The sequence below is a fragment of the Cicer arietinum genome, chromosome 4, assembly GCF_000331145.2.
Source record: "Cicer arietinum cultivar CDC Frontier isolate Library 1 chromosome 4, Cicar.CDCFrontier_v2.0, whole genome shotgun sequence".
NCBI classification, from domain to species: domain Eukaryota; kingdom Viridiplantae; phylum Streptophyta; class Magnoliopsida; order Fabales; family Fabaceae; genus Cicer; species Cicer arietinum.
This window is the reverse complement of record NC_021163.2, coordinates 15,786,524-15,800,500: the sequence shown is the minus strand read 5'-3', so window position 1 is coordinate 15,800,500 and position 13,977 is coordinate 15,786,524. Positions and strand designations below refer to the sequence as shown.

The following is a 13,977-nucleotide window of genomic DNA, read 5'->3' as shown; positions in this document are numbered from 1 at the left end:
CTTTTAATAATAAAAATAGTATATTATACATAAATATCTGTTTTTGTTTTTGTTTTATTTTATTTTTTTCATTCAAGTATTTTAGTTAAGTATTTACTTAAATAGAACTTCAGGGGAAGGAACTTATAGCAATAAAAGTTACCAATATTGAGTTCTTTATTTTAGATTTTTAAAGGTTGATTTTGACTTTTAGTAAAAAAGAAATTTGGTTTTTATATTTTAAATAATTATTTATATAAAAATTACTTAATAATATAATATAAGTTATTTTGAATTTATTAGTTATCTATTGTAAAATAATGTTTATATTCAATAACTTATATATTCATTACTAAAAACTATTACATGATAAAAAAATATTTATATATTTTTTTAATATTTATGTCACGACTCGAAAACTAAACTTCGTTACCGGTGCACAAATTATACTCATAGTTTGACAAGTCTATCAACTAACTTAACAATTAAGCGACTAAATAGTTTTCAATAATCATTTGAAAAAATATACATAATTTTTCTCGAAATTTCGATAGAGTATCATATGTAACTTCAACGTTTCCGAATTTATAAATTTTATGTTTAAACTTTCAACTTGGTCATATCTCAAAAGGCATAATCTAATTGTTTAATACATTTTTCAAAAGACTTTATAGACTCCAATAGCTGAAAAAATATAGTACGACTCAACAGACTTTACAAAAAAATGATCATCGATCAAATAAGCCTAACAAAACAAATATGATTGAGACTTGAATCTACTAACAGCTTGTTACTCAAATGCCTGTGAATCTGGAAAAAAAATATACAACATGAAGGGGTAAGTCACAAAGATTTAGTGATGAGACAACAATCACCATCAACGATAAGGGAAACACAAAAAGACACGAATAATTGTTTTACAATCTTGTATAAATCATCTTAAACAATACTATCTCAAATATAGATAACTCTTAAGTAAAGTATACACATATAAAATCATTAAACTTATAATTTAGCCGTTCAGATATAAATATTAAAAATCAAATTTAATAGTGAAGCGAAATCAAAATGAACAACTTTAAACTCATCATAGAAAATCAAACAAATAAAAATACAAATTATTGAGAACCAAGAGGCGGCTTCATCTCATTGATAGCTCTTTCCTCTTAAGGATGGCATTTCCCGTAGGGTGACTCCATCTAACGCTCTCTCCTCTCAATCCCGCAACGCATCATCGCACATCATTTCAGAAACTTACATTTCGTTGATAGTCATCTCCTTTTACGGATGACATTTTTCATAGGGGCGACTCCACCTAACGAGTAACTATCTCTAATCAAAATGAGGTAACTATGTGCACCTACCGCCATTAACGATTTCATAATTATAAAAACAATTTTCAAAAACACGTTAATAAAAAATCATCTTTCATTTCATCGTAACTCATGAAAAAACATATTCAAACATAACAATACAATATTTAAATACTTTATAACTCATAAATAAATCAAACTACTAACATATTATATAACAAATATTGAAAAAAAATAAATGACGAAATCGAGATAAATTCAAATGTTGTGTTTCCTAAAAATTTTAAGTAAATACTTTAACATATAAAATGAGTAAAATAATAATTATAGCAAAATAAAAATATGTGACAATGATCGTCGTCTACTCACAACTATGGAGAATCGACTACATTTATTCTCCAACAACTCTCAGAGTAGTCGGCAGAACATCAACTGATAAATCTGAGTATAAAAAATATTCTTAAGACTTTAGAAAATTATTCAAAAGTTTAGCTAACTGTAGGAAACTATGAAAATCATTTAAATTTACTTTAAGCACAAAAATCAGATTTTTAAACAAAACTACATTTTCTAAAGATTCATTATTAGTATAAGAGTTGTGTATTTACCTCAAATAGTCTAAATACACAACTTTCAAGAAATTGACACCATTCTTCTTCCTTAGAGCACAAACCCTAAGCAAAACATTCTACCCAATAACTTGTGAAAACATAAAAAAAGTTGCTTAAGTGAGAGAAAGAAGACGAATAAAAGAAAAGAAAAAAATTGAAAATGGGGAAATGAGGTTGGAGTGGGCAACATAGATCGAAGAAGAATGAGAAAAGAGTGGGAAAAAGAAAGTGGAGGTGGAGTTGGTTTTATTTATTTATTATTATTAATATTATTATATTATTATTTGTTTAAAATGAAACGGGTCAATTTCTCAAAAAGATTTTTATGAAAAGTTTCTTAAAATATATTTTTATTTTAATCATTTTTAAAATTTCATTATCTAAATAAATTTGTAAAAAATAGATGAAATATTTAAAATAATATTAAGATAAATTATTTAAATCAATTTCTCATTTGAAGTTTTATTTTAAAAATTATTTTTTAGAAAAGTTGTAAAAAAAGAGACAATGCTATAAAAATATTTTTTAGCAAAAACAGTAATAAATAGACTAGTTATCATGAGGTCATACACAATAATTATTCTTGGTCATGAACACCACATTTTCGTTTTAAATTTTGAGGCATTTAATATATGGATGTATCACTTAAATATTGCTCATAATTTATTATTTTATTATTTAATCTAAGACTTCTAAGTCACCTGAGACACCAAAAATCTCCCTCCAAGTATGAAATAATCATCATCTAACTATGTTTCCTCTCAAATATTTTTTTTTTCCATCTACATACACTTGCATTGGGTTGGGTGTTGACTATCGCACACCAATTGGACACGTCATATGACCACCATTGCGATGAAGACTTTTGATATAAATAGTAATTCACTCGTAAGTGAATCAATTTTGATATCATTGTTGAATCGCAAGAAAAGACTAAATATTGATAGATAATTATATTGAACTAATAATAACCACACAAGTGATGGAGTCATCACATATTCATAAATAAATTTAAGATATTTGATATATGAAATATCTCACTTATATTTGTATTTTTTTATTCTATGTGAGATTTTTAACTTATTTATAGCAAATATTTACCAATACAATATAATTAGTAGTAAGACAATTGTCAAATCTATATTTAGAAATTTCAAATTTGTTTACATATATTCTTAATCAATGCCGTAAAATTATATCTTATGCCAATATTAACTTTGAGTCATAAAATAAAATTCTATGTCATTAATTGAAATGACACATTAGCAAAATTTAGTTTAAGTATGGGTTGTGGGGAAAAATTGAGCCTAAACGTCCATTAAATCATTGTTTTGTCTATAAAGTATAAAATGATATTTCCAAAGAGTGTTAAAATTTTAAGTGACACTCATCTACTTTCATGTATCATCATTTGTCAAAACAGAAAAATGACCATCATATATTATTAACAATGGAAAAACAAAACCAAAATCCTGAGACCAAACTCTGTAACATAATTTAAAAAACTTTATGAAAAGTTTTTATTTTTATGGAAATGGCTAAAAAATGTCCTTAAAAATAAAATGAAAATATTGGAAGTCGTGCATATAATGCTTTAGAATTGTAAAAAAATTAAAACTTCCAGGTCAAAAAGTATTTTTATTTACTTTTTATTTTTTTAACAAGTGTCACATGTTTGGTTATTGTTGACTATAATTGATTTTAATTAATAATAACTCGAATGTAAAGTAATTTATGTTTAAATATTTTTAAATAAATATGAATTTAATAATATATTTTAGTATAAAAATCAAGTATGAATTCAAAAACTACGAATTATAATTTTAAGTTAAAATTAATTATGGAGACATAATCAATTCTACTCGAAAACATTTAAACGTGCCATGATTAAGTTTACAACTCTATATTCGATTTTGGCTCCTCCAAAATTAAAACCAAATATGTGTTAAATGTGTGCTTGATTTTGCAGTGGCTAAAATTTTATAAAAATAATTTTAATTAAAAGTAAATTTAATGTAAAATAATTTATGTTTGAATATATTTAAGTAAAAATAAATTCAAAAATAAATTTTAGTCTAAAAATAACATTTTAACTCAAAAACCATAATATTATTTTCAAATTAAAATCAATTTTTAAACATAATCAATTTTGCACAATAACATTTAAATATATAAAAATTAATTTTATTTTGAAACCTCCAAAATTAAAATCAAACATGCACTAACAATACGTGACAGCGTGTTAGGTAACCTTTATAAAAATAGGTCATTAACTTTTCTTTTCTTGAATAACTTACCAATGCCATGAATACTATTTTAATGCGAGAAATATAGGTGGATGAAATAAAACGGTTATTAAATGCTGTAACGAAGGTCGTTTATTTTCCTTCTTTTATTAAACACTAATTAAGCTGAGTTACTTGTACTAGTAATTAGTAGTAGTTGTAGGAACCTCACCTAACAAAACTCAGCAATGGCAGCAACTCACAGACTCGCTTTGATCATCGAAAATCCTTCAAACCACAACGAGTTTCTGCTTGCTAAACAGTCACGTCCTCCCAAATTCAACGATGAAGAATACGACTCTTTCGTCGATTCCGATCTCTGGGACTTGCCTTCTGTGCACTTGAATCCACTTCAACCAGATTCGGAACCCACCGTCGAAGTCAACATTTCCGCCTCACTTTCTGAGGAGTTCAATTTCAATGAATTCGATATCCGTTCTGCTCTCGACAAGGTAGTAGACAGTAGTAGTAGTAGTAGCAGTAGTAGTGTTCTTCAATTTTGGCATGTTTTGAATCCTCGTGCTTCGGCTGCGATAAATTCGTATTAAATATTGGTTTTGCAATTAGGTTTTTGGAGAATTAGGGTCTGGGATGGTTGATAGGGGAGAGTGGAAGTTTCATAAGTATGTGAAAGAAGCTGCGTTCGGACCCGGTTTGCCTGTTAACACAGTCTTCATTGTCGGAAAATTGGTACCTGAGGACAGTGACTTGCCAGGTTCTCTTGTTTTTCAATTTTGTCTTAGTTTACTCTGCAGGCTATTATATTACTTTCAAAAATGTATGAATTGGGATGTGTGCTAGAAATGTGTGTAGATAAACAAGCAAACAAATTCAAAAGACTTAACAAGCAAGCATATTGTTTTACCTTTTGGTATGCATTGGGAAGTTGTAGTACATTTTAAGGCTAAACCAATGTAAACATGTAAACTCTAAATTCACTACTCAATAGTGAAATCTGAAGTTTACTATTTTTTATCCGAGTTCACTTAAACTCGTATGAACTTACCAAAAAGAGAGTTTACATGCAATTTAACTCGTTTTTGTGACATAGAATTGCTAACTCGTAAGAGTTTAAGAAATAATTTGAGAGTTAAGCAACAATGGTGGTATCTGTAAGTGGTATAGGAAGTTTAAATGAATTGCAACCCATTCACTAAATCAGTGCAAATGTTTACTTTCATGCTATGTTGATCTTTGCTCTCCTTCTAATTATTATTTATAGATTTTAATACCATGTGTCAACAATATATTATTAATTCTAGAAGCTATAGCTCTATATACAGATTCATATAAATGGATGTCCAATCAAAGCTGTCTTAACTGGCTTGTGGAAGTGATTCCTCATAGTGATCGTGTTGGACCATTGGTAGTTACTGGTCTTATAAATGACACGTCTGTGTCTGCAAAATTTAAAGTCCCTTCAGCCATCAACTACCAGGTTTGCTTTTGTAAAATTTGCTCTGTTTCAGTGGTTGGACATTAATTGGGAATTGCAATTTCAGAAATAAATCTGGAAGTAGTGATATAGGAGAAGCTTTGGTTTTTAAAATCAGGACAAGAATTTCAAATGACCTGTAAACCACTTATGTTTAGGGGACATTCTACAATATCTTGTTAAAGTAAATCTCATGGAGACTAGCAATTTACATAGGCATTAATTTTCCAATCCCTGTCACGTCTTTTGTTCTAAAAGGTTATCACCTTCCTCAGCATTGCATCTGTAATTCCCCAGAAAAAAGACAAAATTGTCATTTTTTGAATTTGTTTAGTGTTCATGCAAAGGCTATAATGATGAGATTTTCCATGAGGTTTGTTTACTAGATTTTCACTACTCCCCGCCCGTATTCACTGGTAAATGTGCTAACTAACTTTGTTGACTGTTTATGAGTTAAAAGGATAAGATCGTTCTCCAGATCAGCAAGCTGTTGCTACACAAAAGTTACATCTTAAATTTATTTAGTCATATTCATATATGATATAGCTCTATCTAGGTTGATATTCACACACAAAGAAAGGAGATAGAGGAAACTTTTTTATTTTTCAAAGTCATTATGTTAATAATCTGTTACAGATGGAAGATTTATCTTAATTTTCAGGAGTACCCGACTGGTGTTATAATTATTCCTATGGGAAGTAGGACAGGAAAGCCTTTTCACACTACAAACTTGGTGGTGTTTGCACCTGAGAATGTTACAAATGCTTCCAAGGATAATAAATTTATTGCTTGTGGAGATGCACTAATAGTTGATCCGGGATGTCTGTCAGAATTCCATGGAGAGGTTATACTTCTGCTTAACATACAAACTTGTGCAGTTAGTACATGCCATTTTAGCCTTCAAATAATCTTTTATCCTTCTGTTTTCTGTTTCATGCTCATGGGATGCATTTCATTGCATACGTAACACTTGATCATACTGTTGTGACTATTGAGGAATATCTTGACATTACCTATTGATAGAAAAAGCAATATCTAGTCCTATTTGTTAGAATTTAAGGTCTAATTTTTTTTTCTGCTCAGATTTGAGCTGTGTAATTCTTGAGGAATTTACGTGGAAATATGCTTTTGGATGTTTCATTCTACCCTTCCACCATATCCTATTTTCTATAAGTGGTCAATTTTCACTTATCTGCTTTTGGATTTTTTTTCAATTAAATCTTAGCATGTTTCTCTGTAATTATCAGCTAGAGAAAGTTGTTACTGCTTTGCCAAGAAGACTAGTGGTCTTTATCACCCATCATCACCATGACCATGTAGATGGTAAGTCTTTGCTAAAAATTTAGTTTGTGTTCTTTTATAGTCAGGTTATGATATGAGTATAGGTGATAATGGTGAGTTAGTCATCACAAATAATACTTTTCACTTTGTTATGTGCACCAAAACTAAGTCAGAACCACAAAGCAGCAAGACATACTCTTAAATTTGTTAGTTCTGCTTTCAAGTGTATTTCATGAATGATGGCATCACATATTCATGTTTCTCCTATTCTGGCAAAAACTATTGTCTGCAATGGATACATTCTTGTACTTGAAAACTTATAGTTAAAATGTTTTTAACTTTATAGATTAAATTTTGAGTTTAGCATTGTTAATTCTAGTGTATTTACACTCTATGACAGGTCTCGCAATTATACAGAAGTGCAACCCTGATGCTATTTTGTTAGCGCACGAGAATACCATGCGACGCATAAGTAAAGGTTACAATGTTCTTTTTTTTGTTTCAATTTCAATAATGTCCTTGTAGTCATTTTGCAAACATGTACTTTCTTTTCTAGTTTTGTATCAACTCAACTAGGAGAAAGAATTCTCCTCCAAGGTTTTCCTTTCACAAGTCACAACACACAGCTTTCACTCAGTTCTCGCATCTAAATTTCCAAATGCATCCATTCTATCTTGCTCCCACTATTATAACCCCTGTACCTGACCACCCATCTCCTTGATTGATTATTACTGTAACTAACCAAACAGACATCTAACTGTCTAACTAACTTCAACCCCATTCCCATATCTTGGTCCTATTAAGAACAGATTAAAAGTTTATGCAACTAGAAGCTTAAGTACATACATCTATGGTGAAATGACATTTTCTGTATTAACACTCCAAATTGCCAGTAACTGAATTATTTTTTGTCTTGTTTTTATGTCACTTTTACACATTTTTGGGGCTTATATGTACCACTACTATATAGGAGATTTCACAATTAAATTGGCCCATATATAAATACCTGACATACAATACAACCTTTGGGTATTTGTCGTTAAATATCACTGGAAAATAAAATAATGAGAGAGGAGTGTGATATTTCACTTCGTTGTACTTCTGAAAGTAAGTTTAATATTTACAATACACAAGGAATTTTGGATGCACAATTCTATGCTGTTATATCAGTCTTTTTGACTAGTATTTTTTCAGATTAGCTTTTAAATTTTCTTTTTGATTTTTAATCTCTGATCCGAAATAACTTCACCATGCCAACAAGCTAATACTGAGATATTCTATGATTACAGATGATTGGTCACTCGGATATACCTCGGTTGCTGGAGATGAAGACATTTACATAGGCGGTCAGAAATTGAAAGTTATTTTTGCACCGGTATTTTCCACGTGTATAATCCTTCTTTTAAAGATTATAGCATGTTCCGGTCCATCATCTTTCATGTATTGTGTAGTTGGGTTGTAATAACTTCAACTTCTTAACTTTGGCTCTGTAATATACATTTGAAAATTTTGCTTTAAGATGTATATATCTACTCTTTTTTGACATTACCTTACAGAGTAGAAAAAATTCACAAAATATATGTTAAAATTGCCAGAAAAAAATATCATTGATTGTGTATTATTTTTATACATTAAGCTTTGGTTGAATTGGTTCTTCACATAGCAAGTAACTTCTTGAAATGATGAACCTGTGCTTTGTCCGTGCTTAAGATCTATTGCTTTTGCATGAAGATTGTCTCAGAGTGGTAAACATAATACCATCCACGACCATCACCTAGTACTCTTTAAGCTTTAGTTGATTCTGGACAAAATAACCAATTACATGCTACTTGAATTTTTAACTGAGTTTGTATTGGAACATAAGTGTGGCAAGAAAAATATAAATATTTTTTAGGGTTCAACTTCTTAACTCTTTTGAGTTGATTCTTCACAAAATAAAAGAACTATGTCAAACCATATTAAAATGTACTTGAATTCTTAACTAAGTGTGGCGAGAAAATTATAAAATTAGGTTTGTTTTCTGCTGAAGATTAATTTTTTTTTGTTTCAGGGACATACAGATGGCCATATGGCATTGCTTCATGTGAATACACATTCCTTAATTGTAGGTGATCATTGTGTGGGGTAAGATTCCATTCAATATATATAAGTACACATTGAGCAAAATCGACACAATATACCGTATACCTATACATTCAAATTTCACGAGTTATGTATTTTTATGCATATTTGGGTTGTTGTGAAGCTTTCCACACATTTTAATACCACATCTGGAATAAGTTTTGATTGTTCTGCTGTGGGTATTAGAAATTTTTGGTAAAATATTTATTTTGTTATGATGTTTTTTCTTCTCTTTTAGAGTGCATAAGTTTTTTTTTTTCTGCAGTAGGTTATTTGAATTGTTAATTGTGTCTATTATTTGATTACAAAATAAAAAATCTATTAAACAAGTTGGCGAAGTTTTATAGATTATGAATTACGAGACTATTGAAATTAGCTTAAGTTACATTCGAAAAATAAAGAAGACCGTGCTAGCTACACTGGAAAATAACTGAGGGACAAAAATGAACCATCGAGCATGCATTACATTGGGAAGAGAATCCGGGATCAATTATGTCAGCTATATAAAACTGATGCTAAGACGTAAATTAAGTTAATTATTGACAGCCAACGACTAATCAGTTACTGACAATTTAGTTGAGTTACATTGGTCTCTAGTTTGAATACGAACTTCGGAGTGCAACATTAAAACACTTGAGAGTGGGAGAGAGAGCTTTACACCCATGCGATTCCATCCAGCTCGAGAGATTAGTCTCCACACTTGTGCATGAGGAATACTCGATTTATATACTCCCTCCGTCTCCCAACGAGTGTCACTTTAGCAAGACAATTTTGTCTCAGAATGAATGTCATTCTCAATTTTCAATGTAACTTTAATTATTTTTATCCAATTGTACCATTCAACTATTACTATGTACACTATTTCCAAAGCATTAATTCTACTTTGCATTTATGATATGGGAAACACACCGATAGTTAAAAATAATAATTTGGTAAAATGAGTATTCCCTTTCTTTTATTTATAGTCATTTCTTAATATGTATGAAATGAGAAAAAGTGACACTCATTGTGAGACGGAGGGAATACAAAGAAAAGGATACAAGGAGTGCACATATATATATAACAATTTCACAAGAGGATCAATGTATTTGATTTACCTCTGCAAAAATGTTCTTTTCAAAATTATAGGGAATTGATGTTCTACCTTGTTGCAATTTAGAGAGAGAAATGGTTTGGTTTTGGCATATTTATTTTTTGTCATATTATCCAATGTCAAGGCCATATAATTTCCTCTTCCAGTTCCAATATTTTCTTACACCTACATCATTCAATGTTCTTGTGTTAATTACTCCACTGTACTAACATATTAATTCATTTTGCTCCAGTCAGGGAAGTGCTGTCTTGGACATAAGTTCTGGTGGAAATATGTCTGTAAGTGTGAAAAGAATGGTGCATTCTCTGTAACAAAATAAAGTGCATTTAACAGAGCAACCATTAATAAAAGAAAATATTAATATATTAACAAAGCATTATATTCAATGTCCTGTTGCCTAATATTATTGTCATACAGGAATACTTCCAAACCACGTACAAATTTCTGGAGCTTTCACCACATGCTTTGATACCTATGCATGGGAGAGTTAATGTCTGGCCAAAACAGATGTTGTGCGAATATCTAAAGTATTAACCCACCATTCTTTGATTGAACAAGTTAGTAGTTGTAGTTGGTATTTTATTTTAAGGTCACCAACTGTGAGGATGGTTATTATTATTTTCAGGAATCGTAGGAATAGAGAAGCTAATATCTTAAAAGCTATTGAAGGGGGAGCAAAAACGTTGTTTGACATTGTTGCATATGTATATTCTGATGTTGACCGACGTGTCTGGTTTTTTGCATCATCAAATGTGAGGCTCCATGTGGATTGTCTGGCCCAGCAACATAAATTACCAAAGGTAGTAACTAATGTGCTTCCAGCTTCATACACCTGAAATGTTTTTGAGAAATCTTTAGTACTTATTTGGTGAAAACCCCACCTTGCCTATGGGGGTTTAAGGCCTGTGACTTCAGGCCTTTTCGGCTTTCTCTTTCTGGTTCTTGGCATTTACATTCACTGCATGCTCTGCATCTCTCCCTGTGGTCTGCCTTCACATAGATTTTTACCTACTTTGGGATTGTCACACACCACTTTATTAAGTCACAAATAAATTATTAGTGTTAAATTAAAATTTAACAATTACGGAACTGTGCAGAATAATAACTTGGAGCATATTAGAATTTTTCCCTTTTCCTTCGCTATGTTTACTTCAAATACATTCTCTGTTTGTGTTCCTATCTTATATTGTCCAAATTGTGCTATCCTTTTCTTTTTGCCTCTAGAACTAAGAGAACATTTTCCTTTGTATGTAATAGCTATATTATGTCATATCCATATCTGAAGTTTATTTAAATTTGGTGCATTTATTTAGTTGTATCTAATCATATCATATGCTTGTATTTATATTTATACAACATTATTTCATTGCATACCTTAAGTTGGTATGCCGTATACATGTCATTCATTTACAATATTCACTACTATCCCCGTACTTCCTAGCATGGAGCTGAGATGCATCAATATTAAAGGAAAATACTTGTCTTTTACAAAAGAATTTCTTAGAAATAGCTCATGAATGTTTGGAAGTGCGCCCTATAACGATATATAATATTTTTTATTGTATGATAAGTTTTTACTATTATATTATGTCTAATATATAATATATCAAATGGAGGCTACTAATCCAATAATTAGAGATGAAGAGAGGTCAAGGAAAATTAAAAATCAAACCGCTAGTAAGAATTTAAATTTAAATGGTCTTTCATGAAACATGATTCATAATAGGAAATTAGGATGTCGATTGGTCTATGTAGCCAAATTTGTGGGACAAGCTTAAGTTGTTGTTGGTGTTGTAACTTGTGTCATGGGGTCGATACTTACCAAATCCTTTTTATATTATCATCACTATCTTTTTCCCTTTCATATATTAATAATAGCTTTGTTGCGTTTCAAAAGAAATAATAAAAAAAAAAAAACACTTTTTTTAGCTCTAATCCATAACTAATCTACCATACACAGGTCGAAAATAACTAACCCAAGTCTATAAATAAATGTTCTTATGAAATACATGTTAATATAGGAATTTGTATTTTCCTCTTGGGTTTACCAGATGTAACACTGCTACTAATTTTGGATTTATTACTTCTCTGCATCTACATATTTTCCTGTTCATTTGTGATTATTTTGGGTGATATAATTGTTTATAATTCATGGAATTGCAGTTCTACTTCTACCTCTTAATCTCGACCATGTTCAGCAAGCATATTTGAACTAGTGACATACTAACGTTTCAAATTCAATGAAACTTGGACAATTTCTTTGACAGGATTTCTCTCTAGAAACTTTCAATTCCAGTTTGGTTGCATTTGCTGACAGCTTGGGTAAATTATAGATGTTTACAGATGCACTGACTAGCTCACTGACTACCCTCTTCCATTACATTTTATCTGAGAATATCTGTAGCTCTATCCTCCAAGTTCATTGTTTGCACCGAAATAGCCCTGTATAACAGGGACTGTATGCAATAGTTGTGTAAAATATATAGCTTGTAGAGAGGATTTGCTTGTGAGATTGGATGTTATCTTATCGAAACTGACTGAACATGCTGCGTCTACCTTAGGATTTTTCAATCCGGAATTTCAATAATACCTGTGGGCTGCATTTTCTATCTCGATGGATATGGGGTTACACTAGTTGCAGCTTAAGTCAAAGGAAATCTTCATTTCTTATTGCTGGTGTTCTAGTTGGCATTGCTGTATTGGTGCATTGTACTACCAAAACCAAGTTCAGGAAATAGACATGTTTGCCTATCTGAGTTAGAGTTTAAATGGAGATTTTATATAATATGATATGATGCTACTGGATTTGTACTTAGAAACTTCAGAGGTGCTTGAACTGTTTCGTAGGGAGTTTGTTATCAATTTACTGGAAAGTAATTTTATTATTATGATTACTGGTGCAATTTGAATGAATAGAGTACAAATGTTGGTCTACTGTGTACTCCATATTTGTATGTTTGTGATAATTGAATAACATCCGGTGGGCATCCCAACTTTTGCTAAGCCTAGGCTATACACTCTCCATTTCCCCTATAGCAGCGTTGCGTTTAGTCATTTTGTTTATGGTCTATCCAATAACTAACACTATGTTTAGTACAACGAAATACTGGTAGGAAAGAAAGTTTGAAGATGAGAATTGGACTTTATCAGAAAAATACTAGCAGCGCCACTATCTTTTTAATTTTTTGTTGCTGTGGCTTTCATCTGGCGTAAGGGAAACGATAGAGATGAGGAGGCTATTTTCCTTTACTGTATCCCTGTTGTTGTCATTGTTTTCTTTTGTTGCTGATAGCAAGATGAAGTTAGGGATTGGCTTATGGAAGGGGATATTTGGTGGGTGCTGCTCGTGTGCTAAACTTTTAAATGACTTGTGCAGATTAAAAAAGTACTCAGTTTTTTTTTTTGTCTCCAACATAAATGGTAAAATGAATATAATTGACTGTCACCCTAAAATTGTTTAGTAAATATAAATTTTATAATTTTATTGATGGTAGAACACGTTTCTTGATAATGCACTTACGTAAAATTGTTTTAACGTTTGCCCATTAACGAATTTTTTTCTGACTAACAAATCATCGGCGGCAACGGAACTTTTGTCTTATATTTGGTATTGTTGATGTCTAAATCATTTATGTTGCAAACAGCCAGACATCTAAAGAACGCGCAAACAGCAACGTTTTATTTTTAAACAAACGCTTTTTTATTAAACAGCAACCTTGTTTCTTCATTTTTTACCTAATTTATTTATTTTTCAAAATGTTTAATTTATTAACTCCCTCGTTCATACATTAATTCTAATATTTTTTATTTTATTTTTATGTAACAAAAATATCTCAACAAATTATATCATCTGCTTTGA

The 13,977-nt window shown here is 30.6% G+C and overlaps 1 protein-coding gene across 4 annotated transcripts; it reads left to right on the top strand.

Moving 5' to 3' along the window:
* Nucleotides 1-4,282: 4,282 nt before the first annotated feature.
* On the top strand, nucleotides 4,283-13,050 carry LOC101491135 (uncharacterized). 4 transcript variants are annotated; one of them, XM_012714792.3, is made up of 12 exons: nucleotides 4,283-4,640; nucleotides 4,756-4,903; nucleotides 5,460-5,626; nucleotides 6,285-6,467; nucleotides 6,871-6,946; nucleotides 7,305-7,382; nucleotides 8,194-8,279; nucleotides 8,955-9,028; nucleotides 10,351-10,396; nucleotides 10,536-10,645; nucleotides 10,744-10,918; nucleotides 12,282-12,420. In XM_012714792.3, the coding sequence occupies exons 1-12, from the start codon at nucleotides 4,377-4,379 to the stop codon at nucleotides 12,327-12,329; spliced, it is 1,455 nt and encodes a 484-aa protein (XP_012570246.1). In that variant the 5' UTR covers nucleotides 4,283-4,376; the 3' UTR covers nucleotides 12,330-12,420. The 4 variants fall into 4 exon arrangements, with proteins under 4 accessions (XP_012570246.1, XP_004497067.1, XP_073223643.1 ...); XM_004497010.3 differs by lacking the exon at nucleotides 12,282-12,420 and adding an exon at nucleotides 12,680-13,050 and having other exon boundaries at nucleotides 4,284-4,640; XM_073367542.1 differs by lacking the exon at nucleotides 12,282-12,420 and adding an exon at nucleotides 12,680-13,050 and having other exon boundaries at nucleotides 4,285-4,640; nucleotides 5,472-5,626.
* Nucleotides 13,051-13,977: the final 927 nt, after the last annotated feature.